This window comes from Budorcas taxicolor, chromosome 20, assembly GCF_023091745.1.
Source record: "Budorcas taxicolor isolate Tak-1 chromosome 20, Takin1.1, whole genome shotgun sequence".
NCBI lineage: Eukaryota > Metazoa > Chordata > Mammalia > Artiodactyla > Bovidae > Budorcas > Budorcas taxicolor.
Window position 1 is genome coordinate 18230791 of NC_068929.1, and position 25684 is coordinate 18256474.

The 25684-nt window shown below is 36.6% G+C and overlaps 1 protein-coding gene across 1 annotated transcript in view; it reads right to left on the minus strand.

The window, feature by feature from the left end:
- The window catches only part of CWC27 (CWC27 spliceosome associated cyclophilin), a 255239-nt gene that overhangs the window by 197418 nt on the left and 32137 nt on the right, over window positions 1–25684 (minus strand). Inside the window, exons 7-10 of the mRNA XM_052659177.1 lie at window positions 25470–25539; window positions 10963–11042; window positions 9946–9979; window positions 6432–6589 (exon numbers count right to left, since the gene is read on the minus strand). Coding sequence (XP_052515137.1) covers window positions 6432–6589; window positions 9946–9979; window positions 10963–11042; window positions 25470–25539 — 342 coding nt within the window. The remainder of the gene's footprint in view (window positions 1–6431; window positions 6590–9945; window positions 9980–10962; window positions 11043–25469; window positions 25540–25684) is intronic.

Consider the following 25684-nt stretch of genomic DNA (forward strand, 5'->3'; position numbering starts at 1 on the left):
AGACCATGAGAAAATATTTGAGGGGATAATAGTTGAAAACTTCCCTAAAATGGGGAAGGAAATAATCACCCAAGTCCAAGAAACCCAGAGAGTTCCAAACAGGATAAACCCAAGATACATATTAATCAAATTAACAAAGATCAAACACAAAGAACAAATATTAAAAGCAGCAAGAGAAAAACAACAAATAACACACAAGGGGAGTCCCATAAGGATAACTGCAGATCTTTCAATAGAAACTCTTCAGGCCAGGAGGGAATGCAAGGCATACTTAAAGTGATGAAAGAAAATAACCTACAGCCCAGATTACTGTACCCAGCAAGGATCTCATTCAAATATGAAGGAGAAATCAAAAGCTTTACAGACAAGCAAAAGCTGAGAGAACTCAGCACCACCAAACCAGCTCTCCAACAAATGCTAAAGGATATTCTCTAGACAGGAAACACAAAAAGGGTGTATAAACCCGAGCCCAAAACAATAAAGTAAATGGCAACGGGATCATAGTTATCAATAATTACCTTAAACATAAAGGGGTTGAATGCCCCAACCAAAAGGCAAAGACTGGCTGAATGGATACAAAAACAAGACCCCTATATATGCTGCCTACAAGAGACCCACCTCAAAACAAGGGACACATACAGACTGAAAGTGAAGGGCTGGAAAAAGATATTCCATGCAAATAGAGACCAAAAGAAAGCATGAGTAGCAATACTCATGTCTGATACTATAGACTTTAAAACAAAGGCTGTGAAAAGAGACAAAGAAGGCCACTACATAATGATCAAAGGATCAATCCAAGAAGAAGATATAACAATTATAAATATATATGCACCCAACATAGGAGCACCGCAATATGTAAGACAAATGCTAACAAGTATGAAAGGAGAAATTAACAATAACACAATAATAGTGGGAGACTTTGATACCACCCTCACACCTATGGATAGATCAACTAAACAGAAAATTAACAAAGAAACGCAAACTTTAAATGATACAATAGACCAATTAGACCTAATTGATATCTATAGGACACTTCACCCCAAAACAATGAATTTCACCTTTTTCTGAAGTGCTCACGGAACCTTCTCCAGAAGATCACATCCTGGGCCATAAATCTAACCTTGATAAATTAAAAAAAATTGAAATCATTCCAAGCATCTTTTCTGACCATAATGCAGAAAGATTAGATCTCAATTACAGGAGAAAAACTATTAAAAATTCCAACATATGGAGGCTGAACAACATGCTTCTGAATAACCAACAAATCACAGAAGAAATCAAAAAAGAAATCAAAATATGCATAGAAACTAATGAAAATGAAAACACAACAACCCAAAACCTGTGGGACACTATAAAAGCAGTGCTAAGAGGAAAGTTCATAGGAATACAGGCATACGTCAAGAAACAAGAAAAAAGTCAAATAAATAACCTAACTCTACACCGAAAGCAACTAGAAAAGGAAAAAATGGAGAGCCCCAGAGTTAGTAGAAGGAAAGAAATCTTAAAAATTAAGGCAGAAATAAATGCAAAAGAAACAAAAGAGACCATAGCAAAAATCAACAAAGCCAAAAGCTGGTTCTTTGAAAGGATAAATAGAATTGACAAACCATTAGCCAGACTCATCAAGAAACAAAGGGAGAAAAATCAATTCAACAAAATTAGAAATGAAAATGGAGAGATCACAACAGACAACACAGAAATACAAAGGATCATGAGACTACTATCAGCAACCATATGCCAATAAAATGGACAACATGGAAGAAATGGACAAAATCTTAGAAAAGTGCAACTTTCCAAAACTGAACCAGGAAGAAATAGAAAATATTAACAGACCCATCACAAGCACGGAAATTGAAACTGTAATCAGAAATCTTCCAGCAAACAAAAGCCCAGGTCCAGACGGCTTCACAGCTGAATTCTACCAAAAATTTCGAGAAGAGCTAACACCTATACTACTCAAACTCTTCCAGAAAATTGCAGAGGAAGGTAAGCTTCCAAACTCATTCTATGAGGCCACCATCACCCTAATACCCAAACCTGACAAAGATGCCACAAAAAAAGAAAACTACAGGCCAATATCACTGATGAACATAGATGCAAAAATCCTTGACAAAATTCTAGCAATCAGAATCCAACAACACATTAAAAAGATCATACACCATGACCAAGTGGGCTTTATCCCAGGGATGCAAGGATTCTTCAGTATCTACAAATCAATCAATGTAATTCACCACAATAACAAATTGAAAAATAAAAGCCATATGATTATCTCAATAGATGCAGAGAAGGCCTTTGACAAAATTCAACATCCATTTATGATAAAAACTCTCCAGAAAGCAGGAATAGAAGGAACATACCTCAACATAATAAAAGCTATATATGACAAACCCACAGCAAACATTATCCTCAATGGTGAAAAATTGAAAGCATTTCCCCTAAAGTCAGGAAAAGGACAAGGGTGCCCACTTTCACTGCTACTATTCAATATAGTTCTGGAAGTTTTGGCCATAGCAATCACAGCAGAAAAAGAAATAAAAGGAATCCAAACTGGAAAAGAAGAAACTCTCACTGTTTGCAGATGACATGATCCTTTACATAGAAAACCCTAAAGACTCCACCAGAAAATTACTAGAGCTAATCAATGAATATAGTAAAGCTGCAGGATATAAAATCAACACACAGAAATCCCTTGCATTCCTATACACTAATAATGAGAAAGTAGAAAAAGAAATTAAGGAAACAATTCCATTCACCATTGCAACGAAAAGAATAAAATCCTTAGGAATATATTTACCTAAAGAAACTAAAGACCTATATATAGAAAACTATAAAACACTGGTGAAAGAAATCAAAGAGGACACTAATAGATGGAGAAATATACCATGTTCATGGATCAGAAGAAGCAATATAGTGAAAATGAGTATACTACCCAAAGCAATCTACAGATTCAATGCAATCCCTATCAAGCTACCAGCGGTATTTTTCAGAGCTGGAACAAATAATTTCACAATTTGTATGGAAATACAAAAAACCTCGAATAGCCAAAGCAATCTTGAGAAAGAAGAATCGAACTGGAGGAATCAACCTGCCTGACTTCAGGCTCTACTACAAAGCCACAGTCATTAAGACAGTATGGTACTGGCACAAAGACAGAAATATAGATCAATGGAACAAAATAGAAAGCCCAGAGATAAATCCACACACATATGGACACCTTATCTTTGACAAAGGAGGCAAGAATATACAATGGATTAAAGACAATCTCTTTAACAAGTGGTGCTGGGAAAACTGGTCAACCACTTGTGAAAGAATGAAACTAGATCACTTTCTAACACCATACACAAAAATAAACTCAAAATGGATTAAAGATCTAAATGTAAGACCAGAAACTATAAAACTCCTAGTGGAGAACATAGGCAAAACACTCTCAGACATAAATCACAGCAGGATCCTCTATGACCCACCTCCCAGAATACTGGAAATAAAAGCAAAAATAAACAAATGGGATCTAATTAAAATTAAAAGCTTCTGCACAAGAAAGGAAACTATAAGCAAGGTGAAAAGACAGCCTTGGGAATGGGAGAAAATAATAGCAAATGAAGCAGGTGACAACTAATCTCAAAATTATACAAGCAGCTTATGCAGCTCAATTCCAGAAAAATAAACGACCCAATCAAAAAATGGGCCAAAGAACTAAATAGACATTTCTTCAAAGAAGACATATGGATGGCTAACAAACACATGAAAAGATGCTCAACATCCCTCATTATCAGAGAAATGCAAATCAAAACCACAATGAGGTACCATTTCATACCAGTCAGAATGTCTGCGATCCAAAAGTCTACAAGCAATAAATGCTGTAGAGGGTGTGGAGAAAAGGGAACCCTCTTACACTGTTGGTAGGAATGCAAACTAGTACAGCCACTATGGAGAACAGTGTGGAGATTCCTTAAAAAATTGCAAACAGAACTGCCTTATGACCGAGCAATCCCACTGCTAGGCATACACACCAAGGAAACCAGAATTGAAAGAGACACGTGTACCCCAATGTTCATCACAGCACTGTTCATAATAGCCAGGACATGGAAACAACCTAGATGTCCATCAGCAGATGAAAGGATAAGAAAGCTGTGGTACATATACACAATAGAGTATTGCTCAGCCATTAAAAAGAATACATTTGAATCAGTTCTAATGAGGTGGATGAAACTGGAGCCTATTATACAGAGTGAAGTAAGCCAGAAAGAAAAACACCAATACAGTATACTAACACATATATATGGAATTTAGAAAGATGGTAATGATAACCTTGCATGTGAGACAGCAAAATAGACACAGATGTATACAATGGACTTTTGGACTCTGTGGGAGAGGGAGAGGGTGGGATGATTTGGGAGAATGGCATCGTAACATGTATACTATCATGTAAGAAATGAATCGCCAGTTTATGTTTGATACAGGATACAGGAGGCTTGGGGCTGGTGCACGGGGATGATCCAGAGAGATGATATAGAGTGGGAGGTGGGAGGGCGGGTTCAGGATTAGGAACTCATGTACACCCATGGCGGATTCATGTCAATGTATGGCAAAACCAATACAGTATTGTAAAGTAAAATAAAGTAAAAAAACAAACAAACACAAAAAACAAAGATCATGGCATCCAGTCCCATCCCGTCAAGGCAAATAGATGGGGAAAGAATGGAAACAGTGACAGACTTTCTTTTCTTGGGCTCCAAAATCACTGCAGATGGTGACTGCAGCCATGAAATTAAAAGAAGCTTGCTCCTGGAAGAAAAGCTATGACTAATTCAGACAGCATATTAAAAAGCAGAGACATTACTTTGCCAACAAAGGTCCGTCTAGTCAAAGGTATGGTTTTTCCAGTAGTCATGCTGGATGTGAGAGTTGGATCATAAAGAAAGCTCAGCATCAAAGAACTGATGATTTTGAACTGTGGTGTTGGAGAAGACTCTTGAGAGTCCCTTGGACTTCAAGGAGATCAAACCAGTCAGTCCTAAAGGAAATAGGTCCTGAATATTCATTGGAAGGACTGATACTGAAGTTGAAGCTCCAGTACTTAGGCCACCTGATGCGAAGAACTGACTCATTGGAAAAGACCCTGCTGCTAGGAAAAGACTGAAGGCAGGAGGAGAAGGGGATGACAGAGGATGAGATAGTTGGATGGCATCACCGACTGGATGGACATGAATTTCAGCAAGCTCCAGGAGTTGGTGATGGACAGGGAAGTCTATTGTGCTGCAGGCTATGGGGTTGCAAAGAGTTGGACATCACTGAGCGACTGGACTGAAAGGAACTGAAAAATCAGGAAATGCATCTCCTGAGTAAGAGAAAGAAATAAAGGATTCTTGATTATATTCATGATCTAACTAAAAGTTCGGGCTGATAAGAGGCCCGTCAACTCCACAGGCCTTATATAAGCATATATATGATCGGTAAAATCTTCATCCAATAGTGGCCCAAAGTTAATCAACTATATTAAATTATTCAACAATGATTACTTGAGCATCAGGTGAATGTCGCCAGAAAAAGATATTTAAAGACAACTTCTAAGTACCATTTCTGAATGCAAAAGGTTATACTATCAGTGGAAATTTCTAGGGAAGTACTTTTCTGGTTACACAAAGAAAAAATTTAGAGATCTAAGTGATGATAATATGAAAATATTTTTTATTTGTCATTTTTCTGTGTGAGGTTGAGAAACATAACAGAATAAAACAATGTTGTTTACAGGGAGTTACACCTATCTTACCCCCAATTGTAGGTCATTCAAAGAAAACAAACACTACCATTTTTTTAAAGCTATATTATATGTGTAACAAAGTTATAATAACAGAATTATAAAGGAGAGCTTTTCAATTAAGCTGAATTTCAGGAGAATAAAATGTTGTCACAAACTTTAACAAGTCTTTGAAATGAGACATGTGTTGAGATTTATTTTATGATACCACCAAGGTTAGGAGGGGTAGACAGTATAAATCAGACTTGAAAAAATATTTAAGAGTATTTTCAGGCCCACCCCCTTTTTAGCCATTTTTGACAAATTTTACTCCCTTAAATCTGAGGACATCTTTTTGTTTTTTATAATGACTTATCTTGTTTGTTTTAAACAAATACAGTCTTCCACATATAGCTAATATTTTGCTTACCTCAAAGGAAAGAAAAAAAAAAAACCTTAGAGGCTTTTAAAGAAGAGATCAAAGAGAAATAAAGCAGAATTTGACTCTTAAGACCATTGATGTAAATAAAATTGGTCTATTTTCTTTTAGGTCTGAGTGGGCTAATTTAAGACAACTGGTATATGTATCAAACACTATGAAAACAACATTTTAGAAAGTTGAATAGAGGACTCAATCTTAATCTTAAATAAGTATAAAAGACAGAAACTCTGATATTTCAACTGCTTGACTCACCTGCGGCTAATTGACTTCTTCTCCACTTCACCCTCTCCAGCTCTCTTAACATTCTCACTTGTGTCCTTCTTTAACTTTTTTGCAATTCTTTCTCTCACCTGGTTCTTCTCATCACCATCAACATATTCATCATGCTCTGCATCTTCATATTCTCCATCCTGTAAAAATCGAAATGTAGTATTTACTGGGCATTCCATTCTCTCCTTTCGCTTCCAGAGGTCTGTCTCAGACTCTCCTCACTGCATTTTAGGCCAGGTTTTTTGTTGGTTTCATTTTGAACTAGTAAGGGCTTGAAGAATCTGCTACAGGTGGGAATACCCAGCTCTGAGTATGCCATAGCCCAGCAAGTGTTGCTGCTCAATCCACAACTAGTCCGTCTGTGCAGCAGACTGTGCTCCTGCTGGATCACCCAGACTTTTGTGTTGATCTGTTGTACATTCTTGTTCTTCCCCAGTAGGCAAGGTGGCTTCTGGAGGCAGTTGGCTAACATACTGACCTCAACCACGTAATGCAAGTTAAAGAGGTGGAGGTAAACAAGCTGATATTTCCTCCTACAAATTAAGACATAGCAATCACTCCTCTCTCAAAACCCTGCAATGAGCCCAACTCTACCAAGACACTATACAATCTGTAGCTCCTTGACATAATCTCCTACAATTCCAGGCCAGCCATACAGCCAGCTCTGGAGTTGCTCTTCCTTCCAACCTGAAACTCTTACTTTATGACTGCATTGCTCACTCTTTCCTCTCCTTCAGGTCTCTGGCCAAATGCTACCCTCTCAGTGCTCCTTCTCTTGATCACCCTAATAAAATTGCAGAACCATACACTCACCCACTGTGGTCTCTATTCCCCTTCCCTATTTTTCCTCAAAACATTTATAACTCATTTGACATACTATATATTTTAATTATTTATATGATTGTTGTCTCCAATGATCAGAGGAAGGATTCCATAAGAGCTAAAATTCTGGACTGTTGTGCTTATTGCCAAATTGACAACTTCCAGAATAGCTTCCCAGATTAACAGAGAAAGGAGTGGAGAGAAAAAGGAAGAGAGAAGGAGGGAAGAGGGTAGAGAAGAAGGAAGAAACTACCCAAGTTGATCTTTTTTTCTCGTGATTCTTTGACCAGGTGAGTCATGGTAAGGCAGGATTCTTAACTTTAGGCCTGTGGACCCAAGGCCAGTGCTTCTCGGGCTATAAAATGTGGATTGTTTCTAATCTCTGTAGATAGAAATTGTGAGTGTTTTCAGTGAGATGTTTAAGACTTTCTTTAGCTTTAAAATTTCATAACCATTGACCCAGGTCTTCCATGCATGGTCCTCAGAAGACAGAAAAAAATGCCATGCAAATTAGTAAAATTTTGTTTGTGGATGCAGTGTTTCCTAGGACAGAGGTCCACTGTTTTAGTGACTGCCAAGGATCTTGGGACACTAAACAGGTTAAAGATCGTACACTATCCTTAGGTGACCTCACCCCCACCTAGAGCATAAGAATGCATGGATAATTTTACATCAGGCCTTGGTCCTACCTTCCAGATCCATATTAATGTTACACAGATGTCTCCAAGTTATCTGAATCACAAAAGGTACATTATTAAGCACATTATTTTTCATCATTCTCCCCATCTATCTTTTGTACCCATCTAACAAGCTGCCCAAATCAGAAATCTTATGGTTGTTTCCCTAAGAATAAGTCACCTCTTAGACCTCTTTCAAGTCTCTCGCTCTCCCATCTCACAGCTGTGATTTTCTATCAGCTCTCCTCCAAACAGGACTTCTCTGGTGGCTCAGATGGTAAAGTGTCTGCCTACAATGTGGGAGACCCGGGTTCCCGATCCCTGGGTCAGGAAGATGCTCCGGAGAAGGAAATGGTAACGCACTCCAGTACTCTTGCTTGGAAAATCCCAGGGATGGAGGAGCGTGGCAGGCTGCAGCCCATGGGGTTGCAAAGAGTCGGACACGACTGAGCGACTTCACTTTCTTTCTTTCTCCTCTCAACATAGCTTCCTGACAGTTCTCCTTGACTCTTGCCTATTTCTTCTAATGTGTCCTCTCTAACTTTGCCAATAGGGATCTTCCTAAAATGCAAAGTTGACCACAGCATTCATCTTTTTAACTACTGCCCTCTAACTGTTTCTCATCACTTTTAGAATGAAATTTAAACTCCTCACCATAGTCTATGAAGCTCTCTATTCTTTGACTTCTCCCCACCTCTCCAACCTCACCACTCTCCTTCCTGTCACTAAGTTCTGGTCACTTTGTTCTGCTTTCAGCTCCTGAAACACAACAAACTCTCTCCTACTTCAGAGCCTTTTGTAGATGTAGCTCCTTCTAACCCTCTTCCCTCCTGCTCTCCTCAGAGTGAGGTTCCTTCTCAAACTTTAACCTTAGTGTGTACTTCCTAAATAAGATATACTCTCTCCTTGTTACTATGTGTTGCTGCTGCTGCTAAGTGGCTTCAGTCGTGTCTGACTCTGTGCAACCCCACAGATGGTAGCCCACCAGGCTCCCCGATCCCTGGGATTCTCCAGGCAAGAGTACTGGAGTGGGTTGCCATTTCCTTCTCCAAAGCATGAAAGTGAAAAGTGAAAGTGAAGTCGCTCAGTCATGTCCGACTCTTAGTGACCCCGTGGACTGCAGCCTACCAGGCTCCTCTGTCCATGGGATTTTCTAGGCAACAGTACTGGAGTTGGGTGCCATTGCCTTCTCTGGTTACTATGTGTTAGCATATGCTGTTCTCTAAGCTAGAGTGATCCCACCCTTACCAGTTTCTTTTTTGATCTAGTTAACTCCTAATTCTCCTATAAGACACCACACAGCATCATCTCTTCCCAGAAGGTTCTCTTGACCAGGTTAGACAGTCATTCTTTCTCCATTACATATAGAGAAAATGCTGTCTTCTGAATATGATAATAGATGAAGCTGTGTTCTCGCATGGACAGTTATGTGTTTCCTTCTGTACAATGCACAGATCAATGAGTTTTTATATAAGTGAATGACTTGAAAAACTTGATCTCTTACACATAAAGGATATCCTGCCTTATCAGCTTTAATAGCCAGTACAAGTAATGCAGAGACGTCAAGACAGTTTTAAGAGAGAATGTTCTGAAATGTTTGTATGAAGAAGGAAACTACCATAAATGACTGATTTAAGCATTTCCCATATATCATATAGGATGTCACACAACAACATTTAAACTTATCATAATAAAACAAAATCAATGACATCTAAATTTTGAGTGTTCATGTAACATTATGTGATGGAGAAAAAACAGGCTAGAAATTCACATATAAGATTCTGATTTTGTAGGAAAACAAATACATAAATATACTATGAAGAAAATTCCAACACTGAAATACATAATTTATTTTTCAAATCTTTCAAAATTTTTTCAAATTTTTATATATTTATAAAAGATAATATATAGTACCTTTTAGGAAAAATAATCATTTGTAAAGATTTTGAATTTTCTATAAACTGTTCAACTATATTTATACTAAAATTAAAACTCACATCATCTGAATCTTCTGCTGCATCCCCTTTCTCACTACAAAAAATAAGAAAAACAAATTTTAGCTTCAAAATGAAACTAGTAAAATTATTCAATTATTCAAAAATGTAGAATATTTTGCTATGATTAATAACTCAAAAATACTTCAACATAGGAATTTCAGAATGGCATCATAGAGCAAAGAGAAACATTCTAAAAGGAAGTTGTTTTTATAAACAGAATAGAAGGTATGTTCCATTAGCACAAATACAAATTCACTAGAATTTTTTTTTAAAAAAGCAAATAACCAATAGTGCTATTTTTATGAACAAAAGGCTGCAGAAATTAATTTCTTCTATTGGCTTTATGTCTTCAGGCTGAAGAAGACAAGTCCTTCAAATACAAATATGTTAAGAAGAGACTGTTTCAATATATAGTTTCTGAAAATGAGTTAAACTCAGTACCACAGTATTGTAGTCCCCCTTTCAGACACTGGTCCAGTAAATCACATATAATTACATTTAACAGTCAGACATTTGCCCATACCAAAGAGAAGCAACAAAAACAGTAAGATAGTTTTCTGGTAACTCCTGAAATATATATGAAATAATACTCAGTGAACTGGTCCAAAATGTGGTGATTTCCTCACAAAACCCTTCAAATCTGATTTGCTTATTCATGATTCTGAGACAAAAATGATTCAAGAAGAAGATTAGTAAAAAAAAAAAAACTTTGAATTAAGCATTAAATCATTAAAGTGGACAGCTCTCTAGTGTTCAAACTATCCCGAGATTTAGAAGTTTAACAGATAACTTTAAATGTAATTAGCTCAACAAAAATAGATAGATAGCAAGAGAGTGAATGTGACTAGAGGGATTCTCTCTCCATTATGCTAGTAGCTCTATTGCCCCCATTACCAAAATGCTTTAGTTTTTTGGTTGGGCTGACAAAATTTGACTTAATGAGAACTGACTGCTTACTCACAAAGGGAGCCAGAAAATTATATGAGCCAAAAAATAAGAGCTTAGCACCATACTAACCTTTCAACAGCTGGAACAGAGCTGAGATGGGGATCATCCTTAAGCAAGTCATGACTACTTTTGCTTTTCCCCTTCATGCTCTAGAAAGAAATGTACAATGTAATCATGAGTGGGGGAAAAAACAGTCTTCCAAAAGGACAAGTTAACACATTTACATAGAATCTAGTACTGGTATACTGTGGTTATTAGTAAAAGACACATGTTCCTGAAAAATCTAAGTAGAAAGAAAAGCTTTATAAACAGCAATCTTATTCTCCCATAGACTAAAAATATTATTTGAAAAGCATCTCTCCTTCAAAAAGTGTGATACAGCCTTAAAAACAAGTTTATTGATTACTATTTCCAAACACTAAACACTCTTCATGATTTCTTAGTTAATTTTTGATTGATATATTAAAACTCAGAAGACAAATCACAAGAGTAATTTGAAATAAACACACACTATTATTCTTCAAATATACTGTGTATACTAGCAGTATAGTATTCTTGCACAGAATCACTTTTAAAATGTACCCAAGCAACCAGATGAGAACATCTATAAAATACTATTTAACATATGTAAAAGATCTTTTCATGTATGACTGCTCATTGGTGACCTAATATTAAATAACTTCAAGAGTCATATTCTCAGTAAATTTATACTTTAAATTTATATAATAAGACATTAGAAGATAAGAAGTAGAACTATTAAAACACTAACAAAAAAATGTCATTTTTGGCAATATGGATGGGCCTAGAAATTGTCATACTGTGTGAAGTCAGACACAGAAAAACAAATGCCCTATGATAACTGCCTATATGTGGAATCAAAAAAAGGTACAAATGAACTTAGTTACAAAACAGAAGAAGAGTCACAGATGCAGAAGACAGGCTTATGGTTACCAGGGGATAAAGGAGGGGGAGGGATAAATGGGGAGACTGTGATTGACATATACACATGATTATATGTAAAACAGACTAATAATAACCTACTGCGTAGCACAGAGAACTCTACTCAGCACTCTGTAATGACCTATACAGGAAAAGAATCTAAAAAAAGAGTGGATATATGTGTATGTATATCTGATTCACTTTGCTGTACACCTGAAACACAACACTGTAAATCAAATATATCCCAATAAAAATTAAAACAAGCTACAACCATTATTCTAATTTATTAAATATATACTTGTGTCAGGCACTGAGCTACAATACAATATTCCCACATCTCAATTCCTCTTGTCCCCAAATGAAAGTAAGTAAGGTAGCCATTATTAGTCCCATTTTACAGATAGAAAATAGAGAGATTAAGTAATTCACTAAGCTAGTGGTAGAAGATCTCGGATTTAAATCCTGGTCTATCTCACAATGATCTAATCCATTTTTCTTCTCCTATAGGCCCCCATGGACCCAGAACAACTGGCCTGTTTCAGAGCTGCAGACTATTGTACAAGCTTCCTCACCACAAGGTGAGAACACTTTAAATCCATACTTTCTGTCTTAAGGTGGAAAGCTGCTTACCATTCCCATCCCTCAATTAATCACGTCTGAGTGACCAGTATGAGATTAGAGCTGACAAGAAAGAAGACAATTTCTATCTTGAAGGAAATTTTTATTTTGAAAAATTCATTACAAAATGTGTTAACTGAAATTTTAAAATGTCAAATACAGAGAGGTGAAAATACCTTTTTCCCTTTATCCTCATTCTTCACTGCTTAACAATTTTGAGAATAGGCTTCTAAATTTGACAGGCCTTACTTTGAAGCAGATGTATACTTTCTGAAATTTATTTCCATGATGAAAGTAATCTATTTTAGAATTTTTCTGTATTATGGAGTACTCCACGTTTTAAAGACCTAATCATTTTTTAGATGTCCATTTAAATATACTTATAGTCCAGTTTCACTAGGCAAAATAAAAACTTTTCTCAATCTAAAGATACTATTATCCATACTTTTAAAACAGCACAGAATCTGATATGCAATTAATATAAATTTCTAATTCCATAACCTTATGAAAACCAAGAAGTAATAAAAAGACAAACATCAAAGAATTACTTGATGTTTGTCTAACAATGTAAACTGTCCAAAAACTGAAGGTGGTATAATAGAACACAGGAAAAGAGGATAACAGTTGGACCAAAAGAATTTCAAAATCTAATAATCAGTAATTCTGTGGGCTTTAGGCCAAAACTTGTACCATTTGGGGAAAGAGAATGACCTCCTCAGACTTCAGAACCTATGCCTAAAAAATGGAAATAATAATAATAGCAGTTTTGTTAAATGAGATATGTACAAAAGTAAACAAATGAATATAAAGTGACCACAACTAGAATAAAACACAAGCATCTTTTTTTCATGTTTTCCTTTCTAAAATTTCTTCCTTCTGCACCTCTGGCCACTAATGTTTATTTTCATTTACTCTAAGAAATAGTTCCTTATCAATTCTCCCCATGTGCTTCCTTCATGGAGTCACAATTACAGACATAACAGCCAGAGGAGGCCTCAGACTCTCTAGTTCAGAAACAGATAATATATCAGGAAATGAGAGCTGCACTAACACATAAGAGGAGTAAGATTAGAATTCAGGTCTCCAGGTTCTTGGTCCATTAATAAGCTATACTATTCCATTTACTTGTAAATATTAGTTTATAATTGTTAGCTTAATTAACATTTTTTAAAAATGGGTTTTTGGACTTCCCTGATGGTCCAGTAGTAAAGAATCTGCCTGCCAAAACAGGGGACACAAATTCAATCCCCGATTCAGGAAGATTCCACATGCCATGGGGCAACTAAGCCCATGTGCCACAACTACTGAACCCATGCGCTGCAACTACTGAAGCCTGTGCACTCTACAGCCTGTGGGTCCACAACAAGAGAAGCCACCGCAATGGGAAGCCTGCATGCCATACCTAGAGAGTATCCCCCGCCTGCAACTAGAGAAAGTTCACACACGGCAACAAAGGCCCAGTGCAGCCAAAAATAGATTAATAAAATTTCTCTAAAAATGGTTTCTTGTTTATCTCCTAAAACTTAAACCAGCTTAAAGGAAAAGAAGAAACTCGTCTTAACATTAACTTTAAATAAGATTTCACAATAAAAGGAAACTGATTAATATGAATAATCATTACCATTTCAAATTTAAATTAATATTTTCAACTAAACTAGTGGAGAAATATATGATCAAAAGCAATTTTTTAGATGTCCATTCCCACTATAGTAGACTTTGAATCCTGCAGGCCAAGAAAATAAATAGGAGATAGGCTCTAAGTGGGTAAAAATGAATTCAAATATTTCTTTCATGCCTATTCTTTCTGAGACCTATTTTAAGGTTCTTATTTATACCATCAATAATAATTTTAGCGAAAGAAGAAACACCAAATATACTTTAAAATAATTTTTGAAGAAGTTACATAAAGGCAGCTGGCTCATTAATCAGTTTAGGGGCTGAAAAAAATACTAAATATATTTAGTGAGCACAACAGAAGAAGCTCCAAGGTAAATTCAAAACCATAAGCAAACCTGAAAATGAACATCAAAGGGGATTTGGGAAAGTTATATTATTATCTGCTACTTCTTATCAAGAACACAGAGGCAGTGAAACAGTGGAAACTAAATACAAGTAGAAAGAAAGCAAGAGGCATAGTGGTCAAGAAGTTGGAAGGTCTGAGTGTCAATTTCTAACTACTTCAGTGTGTGATGGTTAATTTTATGTTATGTACCCAAGCTGTCTATTCAAACCCCAGTCTAGATGGTGTTACAAAACTAAGTATTTTTTAAACATGTGATTAAACACTTAAATCAGTAGACTGAGTAAAGCAGATTATCCACTAAAATGTAGGTGGGCCTCATCTAATCAGCTGAAGGCCTGAAGAGTAAAGACTTTCCCAAGAAGAAGCAATTTGGCCTCAACACTGTAACAAAAATTATGCCTGACTTTCCAGCCTACAGATTTTGGACTCAAGACTGTCACAGTAACTCCTCCTTGAGTTTCCAGCTTGCTGGTTTACTCTACTGAATTTAGACTTGCCAGCCCCCATAAACAAATGAGCCAATTCCTAAAATTCAATCAATCTATCAGTCTCCATTTCTGCTTATATATAAATATATACATAGTTTCTATGATGAACCCTATTACATTCTTGTGACCTTTAGTACAGAACCAGAAAACTTGACAGGAGGAAAAATCTTTAAGCCATTTAATCTAGTCTCCCACACAATGCAGGAATCTCCTTGACATCACTGACTAGTCAACTAGTATCTCCACACTGGAAAGGAGCTTAATAACTACACACACACATGAAAAATAACCCCTTTTTAAAGGAGTTATGTAATTGGACAACTCTTCCTCTAACTGGGGAAAAAGAAAATCTATGTTTAATTTTCAACCATCCAACTAATCCTATTTCTACCTTCTAAAACTAAAAATGAACCATAAACAAGTGTTGTCAATAGGAATATTCCACACAGTTTCATTTAGATACAAATAGGTTGTAGGCAGGTAACAGCCCCTAAAGATGTCCACTTCCTGATCCTCAAAACTTGTGGGTAAATTACTTGACTTGGCAATAGGAACTCTGTAGGTAAATTAAGAATTTTGAGATGAGGAGATTATCCCAGATTATCAGGGTGGGTCCAAGGTAATCACAAGAGTCTTTATAAGAAAGATGGAAGCAGGAAAGTCAGGGGCAGAATGATGAAAGATAAGAAAGTCTTGACCTGCTATTGCTGGCTTTGAAGATGAAGAAGACATTAACCAAAGAATACAGGCAGTGTCTAGCAACTGGAAAAATAAGGGAATGGATTCTCCTCAGCTACCAGAAGGAAGGCAGCCCTGCCAGTACCTCATTATCTAGGCCAGTGAAGCCTGTTTTGGATTTCTGGCCTCCAGAACTATAAGACACTAAATTTATTTTGCTTTGAATCATTAAGTTTATGGTAATTTTCTACAGCAGAAATACGAAGCGATTACAAACACATCAACATTTTTAAAAAGTGCAATATCAATGGTTAGGAGTCCACATTTCAACTGCTGAGAGGGGGGGCTCAATTCCTGGTCAGGGAACTAAGATCCCACAAGCCATGTGATAAAAAAACTATTTAACATTTCTGACAGCCTCTGTACAAAACTCTCCAGGCTATGCCTAACCCACCTGGAAACTATAATGAGAATAAGATATAAGGATAAATGAGAATAAGACAAAAATATTATCACTTTATTCTCAAAAGTGATATATTTATCAATATACATTTTTCTGGGTAAGAAAAAAGCTTTTTTATAAATTTGGGTTTGAAATTAAAATGTTAACATATCTTGAAGTAAGAAAAAATACTGTGTATCAATATGAATGTGGCACAATTTAGTAACTATTTTCAAATTTACCTATTATTTTTTTTACTAGACCTACCATTTAACTTGCCTCGAGAAAACTACTCATCTGATCCTAAGTTTTTATTAGAAAAACATATTCTGACATTCTTCTTTAAGTTACATGCAAAAATTCAGGAGCAAATTTTAAACCAACATGGATATTTGAATGAAACTATTATTTAATAAAGCAATATAAAGGAGAGTATCTCCCAGATAAAAATCTTTCAAATATTTGAAGCCTAGGCTCCCATTTTCAGTTAGATTTTATTTCGCCAATGTATATCCAGTTACTCAAGCATTCCCTGAGGAGCATGTTATTGGCATCCTGCCCATCTTCCTCATGACCCTCCCTTCCTCTGGATACATCTAGTTTGTCAGTATCCTTCTTAAAGGTGTTCAGAACTGAACAAAATGCTGCAAATGCAACCCCACAAAATGCAAAGAATGTTAAATTCCTTATTCCAGAGACCTTACTCTTAATAATTCAATAAGGCTTACAGGCTATTAAGTCATACCTATTTAGCTGATTTCATTAAACTGAAGCATAGAATATACATGTACTCCTATTACATTTCAACTTACTAGTTCAAATAATTAGGCACAGGTTGACAACAAAGCACTCTTTGGGCAGAAGTATTCAAGTAGCTCTAAATCCATCTGACTGTACTATCTCCCAGATCACATTTCCTCACGTTGTCCACAAGCATATCATGAGAGACTCTGACAATGTGCTTTCCTGAACTCAAGATACTTGTTATGGCATCCTCCTATCATGCAATCCTATCAAAAAGGAAATGAAGTCAGTCTGGCAAGTCACTTAACCAGAGTCTCAGTTTCTTCATCTATAAAGAAAGGAAGTTGGACTAGATTCCTTTGAGCTATAAAATTCTATTATTCTAAAAGAGATTTTATCAGGTAGTAGAAAGATACTGAAATAAATAATGAAAGAAAGCTAACCCTTGGGAGAGAGGCACCTTCTCATGAATATTGAGTGGGGTAAAGCAGTGTCTGTAATCCCACACTGATAATCCATAAACCAGAGGGGACTCTATCTTATTTCTCCTTTCACATAAAGTAAAGCCTCAATTCAGACTTTACCAATTATTAACTTGTGATGTTAGGTTCTGGGATAAAGATTAACACTGTGGAGTCACTGAAAGAAAGAAACTTGATAAGCAAATGAATAATGAAACAATTATTTTCAAGCCCTCTAGAAATACTTAATTTCATGCAACCTCTGAAACAGCAAATTGCTATTTAAAAACAGTTAGGCTAAATTTTTTAAAATATACCATTTGGTCACACTTTTCCAAAATTCAAGCTAGCCTTCCCTTTTCTGACCCTATTGTACCCAAAAGGCAAAATGTATTTGAAGGGTGAAGAACAGTACAAAAGCAAAATAAACAAAATATATTTCTATTTCTGCTCTCCCTAGAATTTATCTCATGCTCTCTACAGAAACTTCCTTTTCTTTAAGCCAGTAAATGTCAACAATTTTTGGTGTTGTTGCTCTCTTTTCTCAAGCTAAACTTACCCATGATTCCGTAATATGAATAGACAAAACAGCTAAATTCTGTATGCCAAAAGATTCTGCTCGTTGTTCCAAGACCCACTCACATATGGAGAATGAGTTGTTGGTGGGTCATGATGTACAGGTGTACACCCATGCTCTCCCAGGCTGCTCAAGCTACTATCAAGGACCCTGTGGGAGTGCTCAGGAAGGGCCCTGGGCCAACTGTGCTGTGCTCATGACCTCCTACCTCAGGAAGCTGGACTGCTGGTGAAGTTTCTCAGCAGCCCTCTAGACTACCTGAGTGCAGGGCAGCAGCTTCTGCATGATAATCATCGTCATATTAGTGACTGATATTCTTTAGCTCTTTGAGAATAAAAGACAACTTCTAGAGTACATTGTTTAAGACATTTGACTTTCAAAACCACTTTTCAATTGCATGACCTATCAAAGTTAAGGATTATCTGTATCCTTATTCCACAGCTCTAAATGGTATCTATTATTTCCATGCTACAAAGAGAAAAATGGAGGCTCAGAGAGACTTAAGTTATCCATAGTCACAGACTATCTGTAGAAATAAAAGTGCCAATATGAGTTTGTATGATCCCAAATCTATGCTATTTCTACTGCAACACACGGCCACTCAAAGATGACACAAAGTTTACTGTGAAGGAGCTCAGCACCTAGGACCCTACAAAATTAATAAGGCAGAAATGAAAGGGTGTAATGTTTGAATAGTATACAACAAGAATACAGTCATACATTTCTTGCATAATAAAGTGAAAAGAATGTGTTTAAAAGGAAAATGCAAGAATCACAAGGTAGAAATTAGATCAGAAAAAGAAAAGATTAAGAAAAACTGGGAAAGACATTTAGAAAATATAGTATTCTACATGCTGAAGATAAATATGGCTTTGACACTGAGAAGTGGAATAAGCTACTACACGCAGAGGAAAAAAGACATGAACAAAGACACATAAAGGAAAATACAAGGCATATATGTAGAACAGCAAATAGTTCAGATGTACTAACACAGTGTTTCCTACATTTTCCAGGTAAGATTTCTACTGAATTCATTAAAAATACAGATTCCTAGGTTTCTCCCCTAGAGATTTGGAATCAGTAGGTCTGAGATGGATATAGGAATTTAATTTTTTTAAGTACTATAAGTGACTTTTTATTAGTGAGGAAGTTTAAGAAGCATTACCCTAAAGGACAGAGTTGGTAAAGAGGAGTCATGAAAGCAGAAGCCTGAAATAATAGGCCAAGGAACTTGGCCTTATTTTTATAGTCAACAAAGAGCAGCTATAGCATCTTTATCAGGCTTCAGGAAGACTATTCTGATAGCAATGAGTGGAAGCGGAAAAAAGAGAAGGGAGATGGGAGATCAGTCTGCAGACTAGGGCAGCAGCACAGCCTAGAGATAATGAAGGCTGGAATAAGAGGAGTAGTAAAATAAATTAAAAATAAGATTTGAGATACGCCACAGATGAAAAATTGGTGGACCTAATGCAACTAACTGGTTGTACAAGGGAAAAAATAAGAAAAACATCAGAATTAAATCTAAAATTTTTCTTTAGGGGACACTGATACCAAGGAGTTAGAAAAAGAATTCACAGAACAGGGAGAAGTTTGGGAAGAAAAGATAATGAATTAAGCCTTGGCTAGGGCTTGGGTAACTAGTGAGAAATTCTAATACAGAGATGTCTAGTAGGCAGCTGGAGAAAAATAAGTCAGCCTAGAGATACAGCTTTGAGAGTCAAACAAACAGTTGATAATTTTATCACACAGCACCCTCAATTAAAAAGTCAGACGAGAGAAATGTGATGACACAATACTAGTTATACTACTTATTTGATAATGGACTGTGAGCTGCAATGTTCTTGGCAAGAAGGAAAGATTTTAACTGGTCTTTCTACAGTTTAAAGTGTTTACACATTTAAAAGAAAAACTTAAAAAGCAGGCTACAACTATCTACAGTGGATTCTTTCACTTTTTAACCTTTAGCAAACACAAATTGCTTTTGCAGTGGCCAGTTTACTATATTCAGTAGAAGTTAAAACATGTAAATTTTTTTTTTTAACTTTGTGCAAAAAGCAAGCAGCAGGAGGAAGATATGCTTTCAACATTTAAGACATATTGTTACCAACAGAAAAAATTCAAATTAATTTCCTAGTAAAGTCAATCTCAGTAATTGTGCACAAATCTTATTTTTTTACAAATCTCATTTTAGACCAGAAATTTAATTCAACAAAAAGACTGACAGAAAATTCCCTTTGACTACCTACTGTTGCTCTACATGGCTGCTAAACTAGTATAACCCAGGACCCTGTGGAAGTTAGGAAAGGGCAGTGGGCTGATTGCACTGAGCTAGCTGTCCCCAACCCCAGAATGCTGTGCTATCAGTGAAATTTTTTGCCAGCCATTTAGAAGAGGCAGCTTTTGCAGTATTCAAAACCACATTGGAGACTTTAATAGCTACAGAAACTCAAGTCAAAATTCAGATTCCATGACTCTTAATTAGACAAGAAACTTAATAGCTCAGTATTGATTTTACCATTTATAAATCAGGAATAAAATCCATGACATTACTGTTATAAAGATTACATAAAATACATAGCACAGATAAGAAAAGAAATCATTACAATGAAGGATAATAAGTGCTTTGATGGCTCAGCTTTGGGAGGGAAGTACAGGCATTAAGAAGTTAATAATGAAACTAAATATTACAAAGGAAAAATAAAAATAAGTCAAATAAAGGAGAGCACACACTCCAAGCAAAAGAAAAAACAGGCCTGGGAGGATGCTGCAGAAGGCATGGATACACAAGGAAACTGGACATCTTCGGATAACATCAATGAAAGGGAATCTTGGCAATTCTCAGATCTAACATTCATGATTTTTTCTATTTACAAAAATACCTACAGGATCACAATATACAGTGAATCTTTCATTTTGATTAGGGACAAATGTGAATCATGAATAATGTAAGACTAGTACACTGACATCTAAAGATGACTTCTCAGATACCGGGGTGACAGAGTCAGTCAGTTCAGTTCTGTTCAGATGCTCAGTCGTGTCCAACTCTTTCCAACCCCAAGAACCGCAGCACATCAGGCCTCCCTGTCCATCACCAACTCCCAGAGTTTACTCAAACTCATGTCCATCGAGTTGGCGATGCCACCAACCATCTCATTCTCTGTCATCCCCTTCTCCTCCCACCTTCAATCTTTCCCAGCATCAGGGTATTTTATAGTGAGTCGGTTCTTCGCATCAGGTGGCCAAAGTATTGGATTCAGGACTGCTTTCCTTTAGGATGGACTCATTGGATCTCCTTGCAATCCAAGGGACTCTCAAGAGTCTTCTCCAACACCACAGTTCAAAAGCATTAATTCTTCAGTTCTCAGCTTTCTTTATGGTCCAACTCTCTCATCCATACATGACTACTGGAAAAACCATAGCCTTGACTAGATGGACCTTTGTTGGCAAAGTAATGTCTGCTTTTTAATATGCTATCTAGGTTGGTCATAACTTTTCTTCCAAGGAGTAAGCATCTTTTAATTTCATGGCTGCAGTCACCATCTGCAGTGATTTTGGAGCCCCCCCCCCCCACCCCCTAAAATAAAGTCTCTCATTGCTTCCATTCCTTCTCCTTCTACTGGCCATGAAGCGATGGGACCAGAAGCCATGATCTTAATTTTCTGAATGTTGAGTTTTAAGCCGACCTTTTCACTCTCCTCTTTCACATTCATCAAGAGCTCTTTAGTTCTTCGCTTTCTGCCATAAGGGTGGTGTCATCTGCATATCTGAGGTGATTGATATTTCTCCCGGCAATCTTGATTCCAGCTTGTGCTTCTTCCAGCCCAGAGTTTCTCATAATGTACTCTGCATATAAGTTAAATAAGCAGGGTGACAATATACAGCCTTGACGTACTCCTTTCCCAATTTGGAACCAGTCTGTTGTTCCATGTCCAGTTCTAACTGTTGCTTCCTGACCTGCATACAGATATCACAGGAAGCAGATTAGGTGATCTGGTATTCCCATCTCTTGAAGAATTTTCCACAGTTTATTGTGATCCACACAGTCAAAGGCTTTGGCACAGTCAATAAAGCAGAAATAGATGTTTTTCTGGAACTCTCTTACTTTTTTGATGATCCAGCGGATGTTAGCAATTTGATCTCTCATTCCTCTGCCTTTTCTAAATCCAGCTTGAATATCTGGAAGTTCATGGTTCACGTACTGTTGAAGCCTGGCTTGGAGAATTTGGGGCATTACTTTGCTAGCGTGTGAGATGAGTGCAATTGTGCAATAGTTTGAGCATTCTTTGGCATTGCCTTTCTCTGGGATTGGAATAAAAACTGACATTTTCCAGTCCTGTGGCCAGTGCTGAGTTTCCCAAATTTGCTGGCATACTGAGTGCAGCACTTTCACAACATCATCTTTTAGGATTTGAAATAGCTCAATTGAAATTCCATCACCTCCACTAACTTTGTTTGGAATGATGCTTCCCAAAGCCCATTTGACTTCACATTCCAGGATGTCTGGCTCTAGGTGAGTGATCATACCATCCTGGTTATCTGGCTCATTAAGATCTTTTCCTTATTGTTCTGTGTATTCTTGCCACCTCTTCTTAATATCTTCTGCTTCTGTTAGGTCCACACCATTTCTGTCCTTTATTGTACCCATCTTTACATGAAATGTTCCATTGGTAGCTCTAATTTTCTTGAGATCTTTAGTCTTTCTCATTATATTGTTTTCCTTTATTTCTTTGCATTGATCACTGAGGAAGGTTTTCTTATCTCTCCTTGCTATTCTTTGAAACTCTGCATTCAGGGATCTTTCCTTTTCTCCTTTGCCTGTCACTTCTCTTCTTTTCACAACTATTTGTAAGGCCTTCTCAGACAACCATTTTGCATTATTGCATTTCTTTTTCTTGGGGATGGTCTTGTACAGGTCTGCCTCCTGTACAATGTCACAAACCTCCGTCCATAGTTCTTCAGGCACTCTGTCTATCAGATCTAATCCTTTGAATCTATTTCTCACTTGCACTGTATAATCTTAAGGGATTTGATTTAGGTCATACCTGAATGGTTGAGTGGTTTTCCCTACTTTCTTCAATTTAAGTCTGAATTTGGCAATAAGGAGTTCATGATCTGAGCTACAGCCAGCTCTTGGTCTTGTTACTGCTGTCTGTACAGAGTTTCTCCATCTTTGCCTACAAAGAATATAATCAGTCTGATTTCGGTTTTGACCATCTGGTGATGTCCATGTGTAGAGTCTTCTTTTGTATTGTTGGAAGAGGGTATTTGTTATGACCAGTGTGTTCTCTTGGCAAAACTCTATTAGCCTTTGCCCTGCTTCATTCCATACTCCAAGGCCGGATTTGCCTATTACTCCAGGTATTTCTTGACTTCCTACTTTTGCATTCCAGTCCTCTATAATGAAAAGGATATCTTTTTTAGGTGTTAGTTCTAGAAGGTCTTGTAGGTCTTCATTGAACCATTCAACTTCAGCTTCTTCAGCATTACTGGTCGGAGCATAGATTTGGATTACTGTGATATTGAATGGTTTGCCTTGGAAATGAACAGAGATCATTGTGTCATTTTTGAGACTGCATCCAAGTACTGTATTTGAGACTCTTTAGTTGACTATGATGGCTACTCCCTTTCTTCTAAGGGATTCTTGTCCACAGTAGTAGATATAATGATCATCTGAGTTAAATTCACCCATTCCATTCCATTTTAGTTCGCTGATTGCTAAAATGTTGATGTTCACTCTTGCCATCTCCTGTTTGACCACTTCCAATTTGCCTTGATTCATGGAGTTAACATTCCAGGTTCCTATGCAATATTGCTCTTTACAGCATCGGACTTTACTTCTATCACCAGTCACATCCACAGCTGAGTTTTGTTGTTGTTTTGGCTCCATCTCTTCATTCTTTCTGAAGTTACTTCTCCACTCTTCTCCAGTAGCATATTGGGCACCTACCAACCTGGGAGTTCATCTTTCAGTATCCTATCTTTTTGCCTTTTCATACTGTTCATGGGGTTCTCAAGGCAAGAATACTGAAGTGGTTTGCCATTCCCTTCTCCAGTGAACTGCGTTTTGTCAGAACTCTCCACCATGACCCCTTCAAACTGGGTGGCCCTACACAGCATGGCTCATAGTTTCACTGAGTTAGACAAGGCTGTGGTCCATGTGATCAGATTGGTTAATTTTCTGTGATTGTGGTTTTTAGTCTGTCTGCCCTCTGATAGAGAAGGATAAGAGGGTACAGAAGCTTTCTGATGGGAGAGGTGACAGAGTAGTTGGTGATATTGATAAGAAATTTAAAAAGGAAGTTATCATGTGAAAATGAATTTAGTTTTGATATCTAAAAATAGTGATGTTTCCTGAAGACAACACAGAATGAGGGATAAGAGCCCAGAGGAAATATTTGGCTTTATCTCCTACAGTTCAGAATGTTATTAACAGTATACAAGTGGTAACTGAATCTATGGTATTAAACAGATCAATCAAAGATACTGAAGACAGTAAAAGAAAAAAACATTATGACTAAATTCTTACTTATACATGCCCATCTTAATTCAGTTTTAACGCAACAGGTATAAGTAGAGTGCTTATTGTGTGCCCAATAGTAGAGCTTACCAAACCAGGCTCAATGATGAGGGAAGCATGCAGATAAAGAAGTAAAGACAAGGGTAAAAATAAAGTGCTTTTAAGTTGATGCTATTGTCAGTGTCAGTAAGAAATAGGTGACTGTGTTAAGTGAGAAAGGCAGTACTAGGTTATAGAGTTTTAATTACATACTACAGAAAAGACTTTGAATCTTATCCTTTAGGTCTCAGTGTTCACTACCTGTCATAAAAGGATGAGATGAAAATCTAGGAGAGTAAAAATCCTTGAAGATGATTTTCTTGGGGCATATTTGTCAGAATCACTGCTTTAAACAATGGTACGGTACTGTAGGTGTTTCAGCAATGAGTACCGTGATGAAAGGGATATTGAGGAAAACCATACTTAAAGGCCTAAGGGAAGCATTGGTGGGGTAAAGGCCAGGAAGCAATGTATAACCTTGAGACGTGGATTTTATAGAGACAGCTGTAGGTTCAGCTCTCAGCTCTAGCAACTTACTAGGTATGTGACTTCGAGCAAATTACAACCTATTAGTACTTTATTTACTCATAGGTAAAATGGAAATAATAATACCTACCTTACAGGGCTGTGATGAGAGTTAATGAAAAGAATAAATATATATAAATTATATTAAAATGAAGATAAGAGCTTTGGTCTGTCACTGTTTATTACAGTAATATTAATAACAAACTATCTAGTAATCCAATTAAACCAACAGCAATTAAAATCTGAATCACGACATTAAATCATTCTTTAACCCCAGTTTGTAACTGATTTTTAAAATGCCAGATTAAAAAATATATTTCAAATCATTTCAGAAGTTGCAAATATTACTGACCACACAAATCATTTTATGAATCAGTTCAATGAACATTTAAAATTTGCTGTAAAACATGTAAAATATGCTGTCCTATATATAGCATAGATACAAAAATAGATACAAAAATGAATGAGAATATAGACCCTAATCTCTTTTACAATTCTGAAGAAAGGGCAAATTAAGAGTTTTACCTGACTAACTCGATTCACTTCCTCCTCTTCTTCCTCAGCTTCCTCTCCAAATGAAAGTAAACTAAAATTTCTATTGAAAAAGAAAGAAGGAAAAAAGAATGAAATAAAATTAGAAAGAAAAAGTTAAACAAAACTTATAAATATCCTATTTTCAAAGCAACAGAACACAATTTACAAGAAGAAACACATTCTCTCAGTAGACAATAATTACTAAG